Source organism: Pezoporus wallicus, unplaced genomic scaffold, assembly GCF_028554395.1.
Source record: "Pezoporus wallicus isolate ANWC-B61680 ecotype Strahan unplaced genomic scaffold, APGP_CSIRO_Pwel_v1 contig_5958, whole genome shotgun sequence".
NCBI classification, from domain to species: Eukaryota; Metazoa; Chordata; class Aves; order Psittaciformes; family Psittacidae; genus Pezoporus; species Pezoporus wallicus.
Window position 1 is genome coordinate 262,046 of NW_026638491.1, and position 17,423 is coordinate 279,468.

General features: G+C 37.2%; 1 protein-coding gene across 1 annotated transcript in view; it reads right to left on the reverse strand.

Moving 5' to 3' along the window:
• Nucleotides 1-17,423, reverse strand: part of PPFIBP2 (PPFIA binding protein 2) — an 87,322-nt gene that overhangs the window by 39,933 nt on the left and 29,966 nt on the right. Inside the window, exons 3-4 of the mRNA XM_057410906.1 lie at nucleotides 7,976-8,065; nucleotides 3,658-3,771 (exon numbers count right to left, since the gene is read on the reverse strand). Coding sequence (XP_057266889.1) covers nucleotides 3,658-3,771; nucleotides 7,976-8,065 — 204 coding nt within the window. The remainder of the gene's footprint in view (nucleotides 1-3,657; nucleotides 3,772-7,975; nucleotides 8,066-17,423) is intronic.

Below are 17,423 nucleotides of genomic sequence, written 5' to 3' on the forward strand. Positions count from 1 at the left end.
TTTAAACCACGTTAGGTTTTTTTGACTCATTGAGGAAAAAGTCTGATGAGCATGAAGTCAGTATAAGTTGCAGAAGCACATGGTTAGGAACAGGGAGAAGAATGAAAGAACAATGGGGACCTCTCCTTTTTGTGGCAGTAACCTTCAGACTGGCTCAACTAATTTCTTAAAGTTCACATTTTGACTAAGGGAATGATACCGCACCGTTCTCTGAGTGATAAAGAGTTTTCTGCAAAGAAGCAGCAGTATCTGTTGCTACTGTTCCACATTCAAGATGTCCACCCTAAATGCTGAACAGCCATTTTATGTAATTGGTATAAAGTTTATTTTAGCTGCTGTTTCAGAAGCGTTTCCACAATCACTTTGTAGCAGGGTTCAAAACAACTTTTGCATAAATCATAAGCCAGAAGGATTTGAGCCAGTAACCCCACCCTGAAAAAATGGACAAGTCTCTGCTAGCATAGATTCAGCAAAAACGATTTTGCAGGGTAGCATTACAAACCCTTTTTGTTGCAGAATTATCAGATACCATAATTAAATTACCTTAAAGTGTATGATTTTTTATTTTAGTATTTGGGGCACAGAATCAAGACACTCTTCTTACAGTTCCCGAAATTAAAAAGACTTACCCTGGACTCAGTTATACTTCTCCCAGGTAAGTAAATAATATGCTGATCCATATTGCACTTAGCTTAGCTCTACTAATATGTATTAAAGATTTTTCAAGCTAGGGCAATTATCTTTATCATTCCATCTTCCATTGTGAAAAAGCAGTTGACTTAAGTTCACTAAGGTAAAAATCAGTGGAGTTTAATATACTGTAAATAAGCAAGCAGAACCATGAAATCAAACTGGATTTGCATACACCTCAGGAATATAATTGAAGTCTTTCTGAAAAGCTAGAGTATTTATATAGGTACATAGAGCTGATGATTTTTTTCTTATTAGAAATAAGTTAGTCTACTGTAAAAAAAAAACAAACAAAAAAAAACTGTCTTGAAAGCCCACTAAATAGTTTTCACTGAAAAAACTTAGTGACAACAGAAGCATCTTTCATTTCTTTGCTAAGCGTCATGAGCACTTCTACAGGACACTGGCAACTGCTGGCTGAGAAAGTCTGAACCTCTCCCAAAACCTGGCTGATCCATCAGTCTATTGAAGTCTCTGAGGCCAGACACTCACTCTACTTTTGACAAATTGACTGCAAGAAGGCCTACTGGCCACATGTCTTACATGAATGTCATAATCTTCACACGATCAGGTCATTCTCTTGTCTCCAAATCTCAACTCATTCCCTGTAGAGGGTAATCTTTTCAACAAGGTGAACTGCAAAAAGAACCTTCAAAATGAATTACAGACAAATAGGGTCCTCTTGTGAGCCATAATAAGTGTACAATTTCTCTGACTGTTGGGCTTTTCAGAGATCTAACTTGGGTTTCCCATATGCTACTGTTTACTGGGGGATCTAATCTCTCTGAGAAACACACAACTACCATTCCCTGATCACCCTCTAGTATTTAATTAATTTGTTCTTCTTTCTGTTCACAAAACTAAAAGGTTAACACAATTTTTTTTTGCATTCCAGTGAGAAAATAAAATTTAAATATCTCAGTTCCGCACTGAATTTATTTTTTAATTTTGGTTCAGCTATTGAAAGCACATCACTCACTAAAATTAAAATACTAAGCATGTGTTTGTGTATGTGCATCTCTCCGTACAAAGTTCAAAGAGACAAACTCATTGGATTAAATGAAACACAAATGCTTACCAAGGTGTGGCCTACATAATTCTTCCTCTTGAAAAAACAAAACAAAACAAAACCAACCCAAACTTGAGCTATCATATATGCTGTAAACATAAGAGATCAGTCACTTAGAAATTTAGTGATCCACAAGCAAGCTTATCAGTATTTCTGTAAATTATGTTCAAATGCAAGATCTTGAAAGTACGACACAGAACAAAACAATCAACAAATTTGAGCTTATTGCCAACTATTCAGTTACAAAAAAGAAAACAAATTTGAAGTTACTGCCATTTGGCAACAGTTACAGCCACTCAAAGTGATCTCACAATTTAAATTCAAGGGTTATATTAAAGGGTTATATTAAATATATTTGGAGTTTCTCTGACTTCCTTTAGCTTTAGTACAGACTTTTGCAGCTTATCACTTTAGGATCAGCTTCATAAGCAATTTGTACACATGCCTAATGCCACATGGGTAGATTAAAATTTCACTGAAGTAGCAATGTACATCTCAGTAGTATATTCTATTTTCAGATGCCTCAGTGTTCTGTTAAATCAGGCTTTAAATTCATGGTTTCCTCAGAATACTATCAGAGCAGAAAATTTTAAGTTACAGAAACAATAACCACTTTTAGCAGAAGTCACAGAACAACTACCTAGTTTTAGATTAAAACAGTAAACTTCTACGCCATTGTGAATGCTTTCCTGAAGTTTAAAAACAGATTTTCATAATTTAAATAGTTACTGTTCTTTGAATTTCACTTCAGATCTCATGGGAAAATGAAATACACTCACTAGCTGCATTTTTAAAAACATCCCCTCATTTACATATGAGAACATAACTTCTATAATACATCATATTTTGGGCTGCAGAAGTTGTGTGAGTCCGTGCTCTTTTTAGAGAAGCTTCGAGAATTATAACTTTAAAAGGGTTAGCATACAAGTTTTTCTTATAGAAACTGCCACTGTTAGCATACATATTATAGGGATCTTTATCATAATTTAAAGCTATGATCAGTTCATGAAAAAACTTGTATATTTAACATAGATGAAAATAGTAAATTTATAACACAACATTTCGGGTAAGGAAGGAAGTAAGTTCTACCTATCTATCCTTGCAAATTTCTGGTATAGATTTTGAGGGTTATTTGCAGTTTCAAATCTATTTTTGATAACTATGTACTGTACTACCAGCACATGATCTGCATCCATAAAATCAGAAAATTGCATGGGGAAAGTTCTTTTGCATCAACAGACCTACCAGCTCTGCAGTAACACATGACATGTAAGGTATGTAATTTAGCATTTCTTCTGCTCCCTCAACATATAATGTGAATAAGCAAAAATTAAATCAAATATCCTGAAACTGTCAATTCAAATGTGCACTAAATTTTAGTGCACTTTATGTACTAATTTTCTTTCAAAAATAAGTGGAAAGCTCCTAAATTAAGCTAAAATGGTTATAAAGCCAAACTTGATACAGTAACTCATTTCAACTTACTACATGTTCAACTTCAAAGCCATACAAAACCAGACAATATTTAAATAAAACTTCTTAATTGTATAACTCCTACATACATTAGATACATTTAACCTGCCTAACCAGTTACTCAACAGTCATGTCCAAATGTAGTTCGTCAACACAGTACAAATAAGACACAATAGTTTCATTTTACATGCTGCCACGTACAGTATTATGCAACCAGCAGTAAAACATTTTTGCAACAGGAAAACAAAGAAACATTTATTGGGGGTGGGGGAAAAGGTACAAAGCAGCAAGAGAACAATAAAAGAGACATTTTTTCCCCATTTTATCTCGTTGCTAAACGCACTCACACACAGAGACAAGCTGACCACGTGTGTTCACCCCTCTGCTGGAGGTTATGCAAGAAGCTTCCCAATCCAGACTTTTACCTGTTGAAGCATTTCTTCTGTAGCATTCAGTTTCAACTGATGCCCCTCAAGACAGATTTCTAAGTCCCGGATTTTCTCTCCTTGAGCTTCTACTTGGTCTGTAAGAACACTCACCTGTAATTTGAGAAGAGAAGCGCAATGCTACTGAATTGACTGTAACTAAGTTTCAATTACCTTATACAATTAACATCCAAATGCACACTTTAACAGCCAGTTCTCTTTTAAAGTTCTCAATGGTTTAATATTCTTGTGCACTGCAGCAACCTGCTCTACCAAGATAGACAATTTTCCAGCCTTACCTATATTTTGCTTTAACCCCGCCCTCTCAGCCCTCCCCTGATTTTTTTTTATTTTAACATAAAAAGAAAGGGTATTTCTAGAAGAGGGGGAAGACTACCTATAGGTAGCCAGAGTCAGTTTATGGAAAAGTAAAAGTCTTGAAAAATTAGAAAGTTCCAAACAAGAACATAGGATACTGAAAATATTTTCAAGCATGCATTGCCATTTCAGGTTCCATTGGCATTGGCATTTCACTCCTTAAAACAGACGGACAATAAAACTAGTCATTCAGAAACCAACCAATTACTTTACTTCTTACATGAACAGAAAAAGAGCTTACCTATCAATAAAGCCTTCTGCAGTTAATAAAGAATGCAATGAGTAAAAGGCATGTTTTAGCAGCAGCAAAGATCTATTCCAAGAAAAATTCCCAGGCTTTGCAAGCCAAAACATGAAAGCAAAAGACGCGAGATACCGACAATGAATCCCAAGAAAAGCAACAATAAGTAATACTGCTAAGGAGCTGTGGGAATGGTGTTAGAGACCAGTGAGTGTCTAACAAGAAAAGCCCAGCAGCCTAACTCAAAGATCACAAAGCTGAAAAAACTATGCTCAGGGTAACATTAGAAAGATGTGGGGGGGAAAAGCAACAGTTGAATTCCTATATTAAGCAGCACATACACACTGTATATTCATTTTTACTACTTATTAATATGCCTTGATTATACTAGAAAAATGTTATCTCAACAACAAAAAAAAAACCACCCCCCCCCAAATGAACTTATCTATGTTCTCACATCCAACCCTGCAACACCTTTATTAAAAAAAATAAGTACAGTCTGTGGAAGTGAACCCTTTGAGATGTGCCCACTATGCAGCACCTCTAAATCCCAATGAACCAACAACTGAGTTCACTTCAGGGTAGCTGCAGAGGGAGTGACTGAGTGAGTGATTTTTCTTTGTTTTGCCTGCAAACATAATGACAAGCATGCCTGGGAGAGGAACATAGAAAAAGAGAAAAAGAGGACCTTTTTTTTTGTTTTTGTTTTTGCCTTTAAAGTAGCTGGCTGTAGGACAGAGTACAAATGAACGAAGGACAAGAGAAAATATGAAGGAGTAGGTGGAGGCAAATGGCAGAGGGATACATCCAAACTTGAGCATGGGGAGAACTCCCTGCAAGGAAGTCTGCTGCTTGTCTACTTTTTTGTTTTGCTCCCATTAAATGAGGGATGGCACACACAGACATACAAAACCCAAACCCCTGTGAGGTCAGAAAGCAGAAAGAAAGAAACAATCCTCTCCTTCAATCTGATGTAGGTTCCAAAGAAAACCAGTTGCACTTAAATGGTCAGGTTAGGTTCCAACTAGCATTGCAACCTGCAAGGAAAATCGTCTGCTAAATATGACCTGCAAAGGAATTAAATAGAAACTTAGCAGCTTTGGGAGCATGTGTTGGATGTTCCAGTAGTTAGGCTGAGAAGCACATTAGCCAATTTGAGCTCATATTTTCCCCTCTGTTCAGGATCATATCTGCCAGACTCTTCAGAGAATCAGTAGGCTACATACAGAATGTAACCCCAGCATATGCTATGCTGGCAAGTCCATCTTGCCTTAGCAGTGTAACACCTGCAAAAGTCAGTCTGTGGATAATGTATTTTCTGTAAATATAATAAGAGTGAGGCATATTGAAGAATTAGCTAAAAATCAAGTGGTATAAAGGTTTAAAATATCTTTGTGGGAAAAAAGAAACAAACCAAGCACCGAAAGAGGTACATTAGCTCCTATACAGTCACTAAATTATGAGAAGGTATCCCAGATGCTGTAGCATATTCAGTCTCCACTACAGTCTAAACACTGGAAGTGGGTCTCAATGTGCACTGTTTGACTCTGCTTTGGTGGACAGAGACAGTGGGCACTGCCTGCCTTGAGCTGCCTCTTCTGCAGCAAATCAGATGCAAGACTGGAGTGCTACCAACCTCATATTCCCTACAGATTACAGACATGGATTACAGTCATTGGCAACTATTCCACATGAGCTACAGAACAGAGGTGCTTTATTTCCCATCACTTTCTCATCCTTCATGCCAATGGTCACACCCAAGAGGCAGGTTTATACCAGATGACTTCCTCAGGCCAGTGTAACCTCAGCAGGGGCTCGCCTGCATTCCCCACATTTGATTGCCTAGATAGAATATAGAGAACTGGTGTAAACCAGGTTTTAAACCCAGCTCTATCCTGGCACCTTTTTTTTCTGTTGTTTTTGATGTTCATCTACCAGAGTGAGGTTTTCACCTATCTTACTTGCCTGGGGTTTTAGGAGTTCTACTGCAATACTGCTCAGCGGGACAGGAAAATGCAAAAATATTGACTAAGCCTCCTGATTTGATAGGGGTGTGATGGGAGTCAAAAGGCAACAGAGTGGCAATTCCTATATCTGACTTTACTACATTCCTTTTGAGAAAAAAACTCTAGGCAGGTCTCCAAACCATGTCATAAACACCTCTTCTTCGTTAGTAAGCCATCCATTGAGCAACCAACGGCTGGTTGCATTCTACAGGTATCTGTTTGTGTGGATGAAGAAATAGTTACTAAAAATCAGAAGGATAAGAACAGCAAAAGTACATAGTAAGCAGTAGCCTGGAAGAGTCTTCAAGAATTTACAAGCTCTGGAGACCAGTGGTCCTGTTAAATCCACAAAAGCTGATATACTTTGAACATCAAGATTCTGCCAAATCTGTCCAAGCCCACCAGGACACATGACCATCAACAACTGGCTGCATAGCATGAACCACATCCAAGAAAACAGTGGCTCCTATATGTAGACAAAGATTATGGGACTATACATACAGGTGATGAAACAACAGAGGCCTTTGAGGACAAAGCCACAGGTGCATCAGTACAACCCTCTGTTTCTGAGTAAACAGCTGGGATTGGCCTCCTAATTGTTGCTCCAATTATGATTGCTCATGTGTGAGAGTGAACTGTCCGGGAAGTGAACGTACTATGTGAAAAGTTGCTGCCTATTATTAGTAGAATCAAGATGTTAAAGTTAATAACCACTTGATTAATAGAAAGTATTCTAAAAATATATGTTGCCTCCCTGGACCTGACTGACAGAAACTTGGTTTTCATTCAGGAAATTTATTTCTTTTCCTCTAAATTTGGTAATAGCAATTTTAGTTTCACAGGAACAACAACAAAAAAAGAAAATTCCAACCAAGCCTAAACTTATGTCTCACAAACCATTTACTGTTTATTTAACAACAGCAGTAAATTAACACAAGCGTGAACAGAACATACAGGATAAAACATGCTTACAGAAACTAGTAACTGAAAGTAGGGAGAACACCTACCCAGTGTAGTTTTGTTCGCTATAAAGAAAGATATATGCTTTTGTAAGCATAAAGAGAACGGATATGCAAAGACCATTTAAAGAATCTCCAGCTTCAGTTTTAAAAAGCAATTAATGTACAGTTTAGTAATAGCAAAAATATCCAGGAAAAAAAAAAATGAGCTTTTTAATTTGAAGTTGTATAAGCTGTTTTCCCAGTAGGAAGATTAACATGTGACAGCAGATCTGTTTGAAAAAGGCTTGGTAACTGAGAAACAGAAAACCTAGAAGAACTTACGCATCCATTTTACTTCCTAATTTTCATCATCACACCCCCCCATTAAAGATGGCAGCAGAGAGAACCTAAAAAAAAATCAGTTGGTACAACCTTGCAAATCTGGAATGAGAATCACTACCACAGTACTGTCCTGAGACTCCACAACGTTATTTAAGTTGGTTTTGTTTTGTTTTCTTATCTTTTCCCCTTTTTTATTAATCTCCCTCTTACTCCTGCTGTTCCCTTCCCCTTTACCACACTATCCCACCATGAAATCAATCAGATGGATTATACATATTATAAATTAATTCCTGATTAAATATTAGTTACATTTGGTGACCTGCTAACACTTGTTTAACAGAAAATACTGTCACGTCGGCTTTTATTCACTGAGTATCGACTACCTAGACAATGCTCTCTTTAAGACATACCTGCAGTATGAGTGACTCTTTATCACCTTCTAATCGTGCCAATCTTTCTTGATATGTTTCATTATTAGATGAATGATGATTCACCTGTGACTGGGGGGAAAAAGCTCCTATGAGAATTATTACAGTTAATATTAGAATTTCAAACAATAGTTAATAAAAAAATTTATATTGAGTCATTGTTACAATATGAAAAACATGCAAAATATATCTGTAGACAAAAACTGTTTATTTCATATTCATGAAACCTTTTGAATACATCTTTCTTTAGCTGGATTTTGAATACTCTCATTTCCAGCAAGCAAGAATGGTATAGGAATAGATTTGGTATTTTCCAGCAAATTATTGTTTCATTGGTAAATACCATTTGAAATATCTGGTCTCAACAGTCTTTTTCCAAAGTCAAGGAACCTTGGTGTTTATTTTTAAATGATAAAAATTGTGGTATGGATTATACTATCCCTAGAAATTACTGAAAGCATACATTTGTTGATAGCAATTAACAAATTACTGAAATTATGAAATTCTTCTCAGCAACTACTATATACTAGAGATACATAATCACTTAAGGATTTCTAAATGGCTCTAAGGAGCACGACCTTCTAAAACACACTTGTTCCTAACCAAAATGTCCCATTTCCTACGAATTTTAATCCTCCAGAGAGAAAAAATACTGTAAAAAAAAAAATATATATATACAGATTAATTTTAAAGATTTTAGAAGAGTCCCATTGCTTCTAACCTACTAAAACATTGTGTAACTGTGGGAATGGAGCTGTTTGCTTAGAACTTCAAAAATAACATGAACCTTTACTGGTTAATTTCCCGGTTCCACTGAAACAGCTAACAGAAGAGTGCAGCTTCACTGAGTGCCCTTCAACTGCACTAGTCTGCAGATGACTGCTCACTTGTAGTTGCTTGTACAATGGCATCAATATAATTACAATCCTCCTCCCCAGCTCTCCTTTCATTTTCAACTGAAGATTTGTCCATAGGTTTCTTCTTGATTTACACTGAGGTCTACAGGCCCAAATGTAAAACAGATGATGAAAATAAACGTGGTGCTAACTACTGCAAATCAAGAAATCAAATATTTATCCAATGAAAATTACGCTTTCCAAGCCATGAAGTGCTGAACTAGATGTAAGTATGGTACCTTCATGAGGTAAGAGGACCTGCACACCCTTGTCTCTGATATTTTTTGAAAGAATTGAGAGAATCACAGAGACACCAACAAACATGACTGAGATGTGACTGAAGAGATCATCTGGTTCATTACTCCATCCTAGACCAATAATTATTTCCAACATTCTTATATTCCTACTCCTAAAAACCTCCAGAAATGTACTGCACAGCCCCCACAGGTAATCTACTTCTTAGAATCATTAAAACAATTTTTTTAGAGTCTAACCTGAATCATTACCTCTTCAACTTCAACCCACTGGTTATTATCACATCACCATGTAAAAAAGAGTCCTCCCTGTCACTTCAGAAAATTTTTACCTATTTGAAGACCATCTGTAGATCTCCAATTAGCAGGTCCCTCTCTTTGGACTAAAAAACCCACAAGTTTTTCTGTCTTTTCCTCACAGGATAATTTTCCAAGATCTATTTTGTTGCTTTCTTTTGGTTCCTCTTCACCAGTTGTTCCTTAACTTCTTCTGAAATTAAGTGCCTAAGAGGAGAGACAGGACTCCAGCTGAAAATAGCTAGAGTGGAGAAAACCTTTTCACAGACCCCTGGGCCATATTCCTTTTCATATTAGCCATACACTAACACTGATGTATTTTCAGCTTAGGACCCATAACTTCCAGATACTTTTTTAATCCTCTTTAATGCTATTTAGCTAGCATCTTGTTCTTCATCCTGTGTTTAGTCACTGTTTCTGCTTGAATAACCTTACACTAGTCTATACTGAACTGCATCCTATTATTTATATTGCTTTCCTATGCCTCAAGCTCTTATCCTTAATCATGTCTTTTAGCATGGCTGCAAAGTCCCTAACTAGAATCATCCATAAATTCACTAAGCTTGGTCCTTAATCCCTGGTTTAGAGGGTGAACAAGAACACTGAAGAACAGAATGCGCAGAATCTCACTTATCAGCATTCACTGTCTGAATAATATTATAGAATAATAGAATGGTTTGGGTTGGAAGAGACCTTAAAGCTCATTCAGTTCCAAACTCCCTGCCATGGGCAGGAACACCTTCTACCAGACCAGGTTGCTCCAAGCCCCATCCAGCTTGGCTTAAACACTTCCAGGGATGGGGCATCCACAACTTCTCTGGGTAACCTGTGCCAGCGCCTCACCACCCTCACAGGGAAGAATTATTTCCTAGTATCTAAACTAAATCTCCCCTCTGTCAGGTTAAACTCATTCCCTCTTGTCCTGTCACTACAGGACCTTGTAAAAAGCCCCTCTTCAAATTTCTTGTTGGCCCCTTTAGGCACTGGGGGCTGCTCTAAGATCTTGCCGTAGCCTTCTTTTCTCCAGGATGAACAACCAAACCCAATTCTCTCTGCCTGTCTTCAGAGGAAAAGTGCTCCAGCCCATCTCACTTTCCTGCACCTAGACCATACAAGTAGCAAGTACACACTGCTAGGCAGGAAAAGATTTTCTTAGTGACAAAACATACTGAAGTAGATTTTGTATCCTTTCTCAGGCCATTATTTGCTATTTTTTTAGGCTAGATATAAGAAATATACCTGTAACCATTTCAGTAACCACTCCCCCTGGCCTACAGGCACAGGGAGTTAAATTACCGCCAACACACTTTTACATAAACAATGCCATGAATACAAAACAGAATTCAACATTTTTTATAATCAGTAATTAAGAAATAGGTCAACATCAAATCACACATAAGGTATTTTACTACACTCACATTTACCAAATGTACAGCCTCTGATGATGTCTGCTGCACTGTGAAATATTCTCTGCTGGAAGTCCAATACTCAATGCCCACGTAAAACTTAATGAATCACACCCATGTGAACATAAAAGGGGGAAGAAAAAGAGAATCAACCCTGCCGGCAGGTCAGCTAGAGAGTGCTCAGATAAGAACAGGGAAGTAGAGTAGACATAAAATGAGCTGCTAAATAAAAGCAGCTGATTGACACACAGCAGTTGTTTAAGACTTGGGAAATCTTTGTGGCATACATAAAGACAAGATAAAACAATGTAATATGAACCAAGGCCATCTGTGGATGGTTGGAGTGCATTCTGTTGCAGTTGTGAAAGTCAGTACTGAGAGGAAACTGAGCAAGTATAGTTAGATATCACATATATCAGCAACAACTGAATATAGGACCTGTAACACTAAAGCAGTAAGACTATAGACAACTTGAGTTGGTGTAAGGGCTCACAAATAATAAACACTAGACCTGTGTAACTGCATGACCAGAAGGCTGAATCCCCAAGATTTTCCACTGAGATGTTATTTCAGCAGATGTAGCCTTAAAGACCAAAAATCATTACCTAGGCTCCACAAATTATAAGATAAATATATTGATTATATTTCTTATAATGAAAGAATGAGTGCAATAGCATAAAACATATAAAAAAGTTTATGAGAATACATGATAACAAAGCAGAAAGAGAGATATGCTGAGGCAAGATGGTTGAAATTATGCTGATGACAGTACCACTGCAGATGAAAAGTCAAGTGTATATCATAAACATTTTGCCTAAGGGAGCTGCAAAGCAATTTCTTGAAGCACCTGTATTATAGACTCCATAGAGATTTTGGATATAGTTTAATGCCCATCAGATACTAACATAAAATGTTTCCTGAAAAGAGTTCCAAATCAACTGTTTATCCCTGTTCTAGAAAAATTAAGAGTGTGCTGGGGGGGGGGCAGAGGGGGGAAGAAAGGAAAAAGGCTTTGCATTCCATCACCTGCTTCAGTTTCTTCATCTTTAGTTTCCAAATCTCTTCTCTGGAATGTGCTCTTTACTCCAACCGGGACTTAGTACTGGTAGCTGCTGGAAACTTCCTGAAGTATCACTTACATGATCCAGTTGTTACAGAGCCCTTTTCCAAGAAAAAGGCTTAAATATTCCTCCAGAATAAATGACACAAAAAAGGAGACTTTAGAGTATGACTCAACAGCTTTAACTTAAAATGGGGATAATCAGCAAGAATATAAAAGGGCATGGCAAGAAAGGGAAGAAACGTTTTAAGTGACATAGTTCACTATCTTAATTTTCACCAGCCTTCTCAGAGCCTAGTAAGCAGGAGCGTTATGTTTTTCTTCATTTTATTTAATAGGAAACAATTCAGAATGTAGTTTATTGTCAGAACAAACCACCACCATTGTAGAGAGCTTCTGTAGAGATGTTCTGTTCAGAAGCTTCTATAACAGAACTTCTAGCTGAATCTTGATAGGCTGTACAAGTAAGCCCCTTAAAGCAAGCACAAATACAAGATAACAAAATTGAATGCAAGCCAGTTTATGTTCTTCTCGTGTACTGTTTCCAACACAACTCAATTGAAACAAAAGATACCACGACTGAAATTTATCAGCAAGCAGTTACACAGAAATCTGTCACTAATGCCACGGATCTCATACTGGGCTGTTCAGTGAGGAGGAGCTGGGAAAAGAAAACTGGCAGTCAGAGTGGTGACTTGTAAGCTTTTTCAACAAGTCAGCCGCCTTTCAGAAGACAGATTATGTCATAACCTTCCTCTCTTCTTATTCAGTCACATGAATCACCTTCAGTTCCACTGATAATTGAGTAAGATGCCTGTGGCAACTATAATACTTGTATTAGTGGAGAACATTAGGGGCATGCTTGATATACTGTCTTCTGTTGTAGTTTAGTAGCTGAAAACAAAGAGTACAGCCTGCAGAGATCAACCAGTCAGTTTTCCTGCAAACTACTAGCAGCAAACAGACTGTAGTACTATATTTCAACACAAGAAAGTATAAACCATAGACTTATTCCAGCCTATTTGGGGTTGATAATATCTAGAAGAGTGTGGACTTTCCATTTCTTACTACTCCTTTGGGTCAGCAGAATTGATGTTATGAGTCACAATAGTTGCTATTGTGTAGTGATGAGCGAGTGGCCTACATAATAAACATTTTTATTTTGGCATATGACTATGGATGTAATATAGATTTCATCTCTCGTCATGTTAGTGCTGCCTCAGATACACACCCATTTGAATATATGCACATTCACTCAGTGTACCTGGGGAGGAGGAGAAGCTGGAACATGATTTCTGGATCTGTAATTCTTGCCTTTCATCTGGTGGCAATTAATAAATCAGCAACAGGATTTTCTGTTTGCTGTTTTTTCTTGGTGGTTAAGTGAAAGTGGCAGCCGCTTTGAAAAGGTTACCACCATATAGTTTGAAATCAAGTAAAGACAGAGGTAGGTAAATTTCTGTTGTCCTTAAAGTATATACTCAAAATTCTTTTGGTTTAGTTTGCTATTTTTTTCTAATTCTAATACCTATTTTCTCCTTCAGACAGTTACATTACTTAAAGGAAGATATCCTCGAAGAAGTCATAAGATTCGCCTTCAATATTGAGAGCTTAATGGCTATAGCATGGGTTTGATTGCTTCACCTCTTGCTAGTAGAGCTTATCAGTAGCATCCAGAAGAAAGGAAAGAAAAGCGTAAGAAAAATATATACCTGTTTCAGGTCAGCCATGAGCTCTATGCTCCATGCACTTCAAAGGTAAGTCTAAAACAAGTTACAAGAGTAATCAGACGCCTCCACTTCATATGAAGATGTCTCCCTTTCAAAATAAGACATCATACCAGTGTACAAAGTTTTCCAGTGGCAAAAGACCTTCCATTTTGCTACACTCTATCCACTACAGTACAAATAGGTCAGAAAATTTACGATGTGCTTAGACAGTCTATAATACCGTCTGTAGTAAACATTAGCATTTATGCTCTTGATGCTTGTTAATAATTTGTAGCTATACCTCCATGACTATGTACCAAAATGGGGGTTTTGCTATTTTCATTTGGAATGGTGTATTCCAATTAAGGCCAAATGGAAAGATAAGAATAAAGCAACAGGACAACAGACGAAATTGTACGTGAACCCTTCAACTAAATCCTTTGGGAGAAGCAGATAAAGTTTTCTAAAGATGAGCCACTTTCAGCTTCAGGTGTGTGTGCGGGGTCTCAGGTTTCCTAGCTTGCAACAAAAACCTAACAGTGACACATTTATGCTTAGGCACTGTAAAAGAACTCAATATCAGTCATCTGCAAAACACTTTCCACAAACTGCTCACCAACTGCTTTATGAGAACTATGGTGCTGCCTTAGCTATAACAGCGAAAATGCACTTTACATACACAAGAACTTTTCCATATCATTCTAGAAATAGGCTGCTGAGAGACATACCTCCCTTAATTATTGTGACCTCCTTATCCAGGCTTCATGTATTACTAACAAGGTATCCTCAAGTATCAGCATTGGTACAAACTCCTATACCACTGCATCTTATGGTACTATGTGCCTATGTCAGCTTCTGAGACAGGATAAACTAACTAGGAGAGTTCTAAAATTGCCGTCAAATTATTACATGCTAAGAAGTACAGCATAGCTGTACCTATTGCAGAGTTTTATCTTTCTGATATTAGATAAGAGATTATCAGAGAAAGTTCTTTCTCTTGTGAGAAATACTACTGCAGACTAATATTTTTTTATTACTGACAAAATGGACAAAAAAGTGAAATAGAGAAAAAACAGTAAACAAAGGAAAACACATTAACTGTGCTTCATATACAAGTGAGACAAGGCTAAATTGTGTTTTGGCTTTATGCATCTGCTCTTAGATTTTGCTGTCCATGCTTATGGCCATTCTTGGCACAGCATTTTCACAAGGTATTTTAGCATCAGGAAAGTCCAGTGGAAAGAGCTCAAGTGTGGTGACACCTTATTTCAATTTGATCAAAATACTGCTTTGTTGGCTGTGACGCTACTATACACATTATGTTACTGCTTAAAAACAAATCCTCTATTCTAAGCATATGAAAATACCAGTTGTATCTGTCATTTCGCCTGCCTGGATCTCGTGATTTTTGTTTTTGTTTGCTGCCATAACACAGTCCAAGCCACAGATACCATGCAAATCTAGCTTAGCCAACCACTGCAACATCAAAACTGATCCTGATTTCTGCTAGCAATGAAATTTGACCCAGCTCCGGCACAATTCACCAAGGGTTTATGGAAGTCTATTGCAGTTACTCTCTGCTAAGTGCCATTTGCTACTCTGGAAGGGGCTCGTACTTTCATTATCAGCCAAAAAGCAACACTTTATGATTGCAGGGCCTGAAATCTTTATGTGCTATCACAGTCAGTGCCAAACATGTGACATTAGGAGTCTCAAACATAAGAATTTAATAAGCAACTTAGATTGTTTAAACTTTTTTTTTTTTTTTTACATCACTTGTCAAAGGAATTTGGGAGCAGACTGCCTAAGTTCTCCTGGGAACAATGCAAGATCATGTTCAGTTCCCTTCCCCCACATGTGCTCTCCCCCTTAAAGAGCTTGTAAGAAAAAGCAACAGTATTGATATTCTTCTTTGCGCACCTTACCTAAAAGGATCGCATGCAACAACAGTAACAGCATTATTAATTTCTGTAAAAGCCTGTGCTACATTTGAACATAGTATCCTTTCTGAACACAGTACTTGAAAACCTTCCTGAAGACACCCTCTGTTAACCCTTCATCTGTGAACATTTTGGTGTGAGGCTTTCTTCACTGAAGCTACTTCTTGAGCCCTTTCTCTATGTTATTGGCCTCAGTGTGTTCACCGAGGACACACACAACCTGATAACAGCACACCGCAAACCTGTCTTCTAGAAATTAGATTTAAACCAGGAAGCAGGGTGGCAGACACACTGTATTCAAAACCTCATTTAAATAACAGATCTAAAAACCCAGTAACAAAGTATTTAGCTTTAACTACACAAAGCACAGGTTAAACTCACAGTATAACATTACCCATTGCTACTTCCTGCTGTCTCACCTCCTTCACTATTCTACTCACTTTCTATTTAATCCCATTCACACTCCAGAAATGTAAGTTTCCAGAACCTGATGTAAATGTTTTGTAAACATTAACTTCAAGACTCTCAAGCTGTTATTAAAGACTGACATTATAAAATGAATATTTTATATTCATTCAAGAAACTACCCAGATTAAAGCCCTTGATCGTATTTCACTTAAGAATTTACCTACATTTTGTTTATACTAGTAGAAAGAAAAATAGAGTGCATGCGCATATGTATCCACATGTGTTTTAGTCCAGTGCCATGCAGAAGCACTAACATTAATGGAGTGCACAGAATTTGCAAGAAAATTACACACAAGTTAAAATTGATTTTAAAGGTAAACAAGAAAATGTGCTGCTTATATGAGACACCAATTAATATTGTAATTAAATATAGTCCACTGTGAAGGATTTATTCACATCCTATTAATGGATTCCAAACATTGACAAATAAATACTTAGAACCTGAAAACTCTAAAAGCTGACAAAAACTGATTTTTCTAAGGTGACAACTGTACAAACCTACTTTTTTCTTTTGGAGGTAGACAAAAACAATTTCATGCAGTTAATCCCTATTCAGACAGTTCATCACAAAATCTGGATTTTAAAAAAAAACCATAATTTTGTCAGAGTAACATGCAGAGGAAAAGAGTACCACCCTTTTTATCCAAAACAAAGGCATTCTAAAAGGTCTCATACAGTTACCCTGACGAAGAATTTATTAAGTAAATAACTAGTGCAAGAAATTTTTTTTCATTTTAAAGCACAATATGGTAAACAACATAATCTCCTTTTTTTTTGCCAGATTCCCATGCAGGATTTGCTTTGTTGTATTACAATCTCAGGAAAGCATGAGCATTTGCTAGAGAGTATTGCCATTTGTTCAAAGTTTGATCCTGAAGTTTCATTTTTAAAGACAAAGACAGCTGACTCTCTCTCCCCCCCACTTCTCCCCCAGCCTCCTCCTCCTACATGAAGAAATGTCTTTAATTTATTTCTCATAAAGAAACTTACAATATTTTATGTCTGAGGCACTCAGTAGGTTTCATTTTGCAAAGCTGAGAGTTCTGACCAAGATTTCTGAAGTGCATTTACAAAGAGAAAACAAAGCCCAGCAGATCACTTACCCTCTTTAGCCACGTGAAATGCTTGTAAATATCAATCTCACCATCCATGCTTTGGGCCCATCTCAGCAGTCACATTCCCAGGGTTAAAAGAAACTTTTGGAAGCAAGAACAGTGCTTTGTTCTACAGGATATAGCTGTGACTTCTTCCCTTTTCAACCCGCAACTTCCAAAATCTCAAAAGCGTGCTCACATTTTAAGATAAATCTTCTGCCTCTGTCCCAGAGTCTTACCCCGAATGCTTCTCCCAGATGTATATATAACGCACGACTGTATAAACTTCAGGCTCTCCCCCAAACA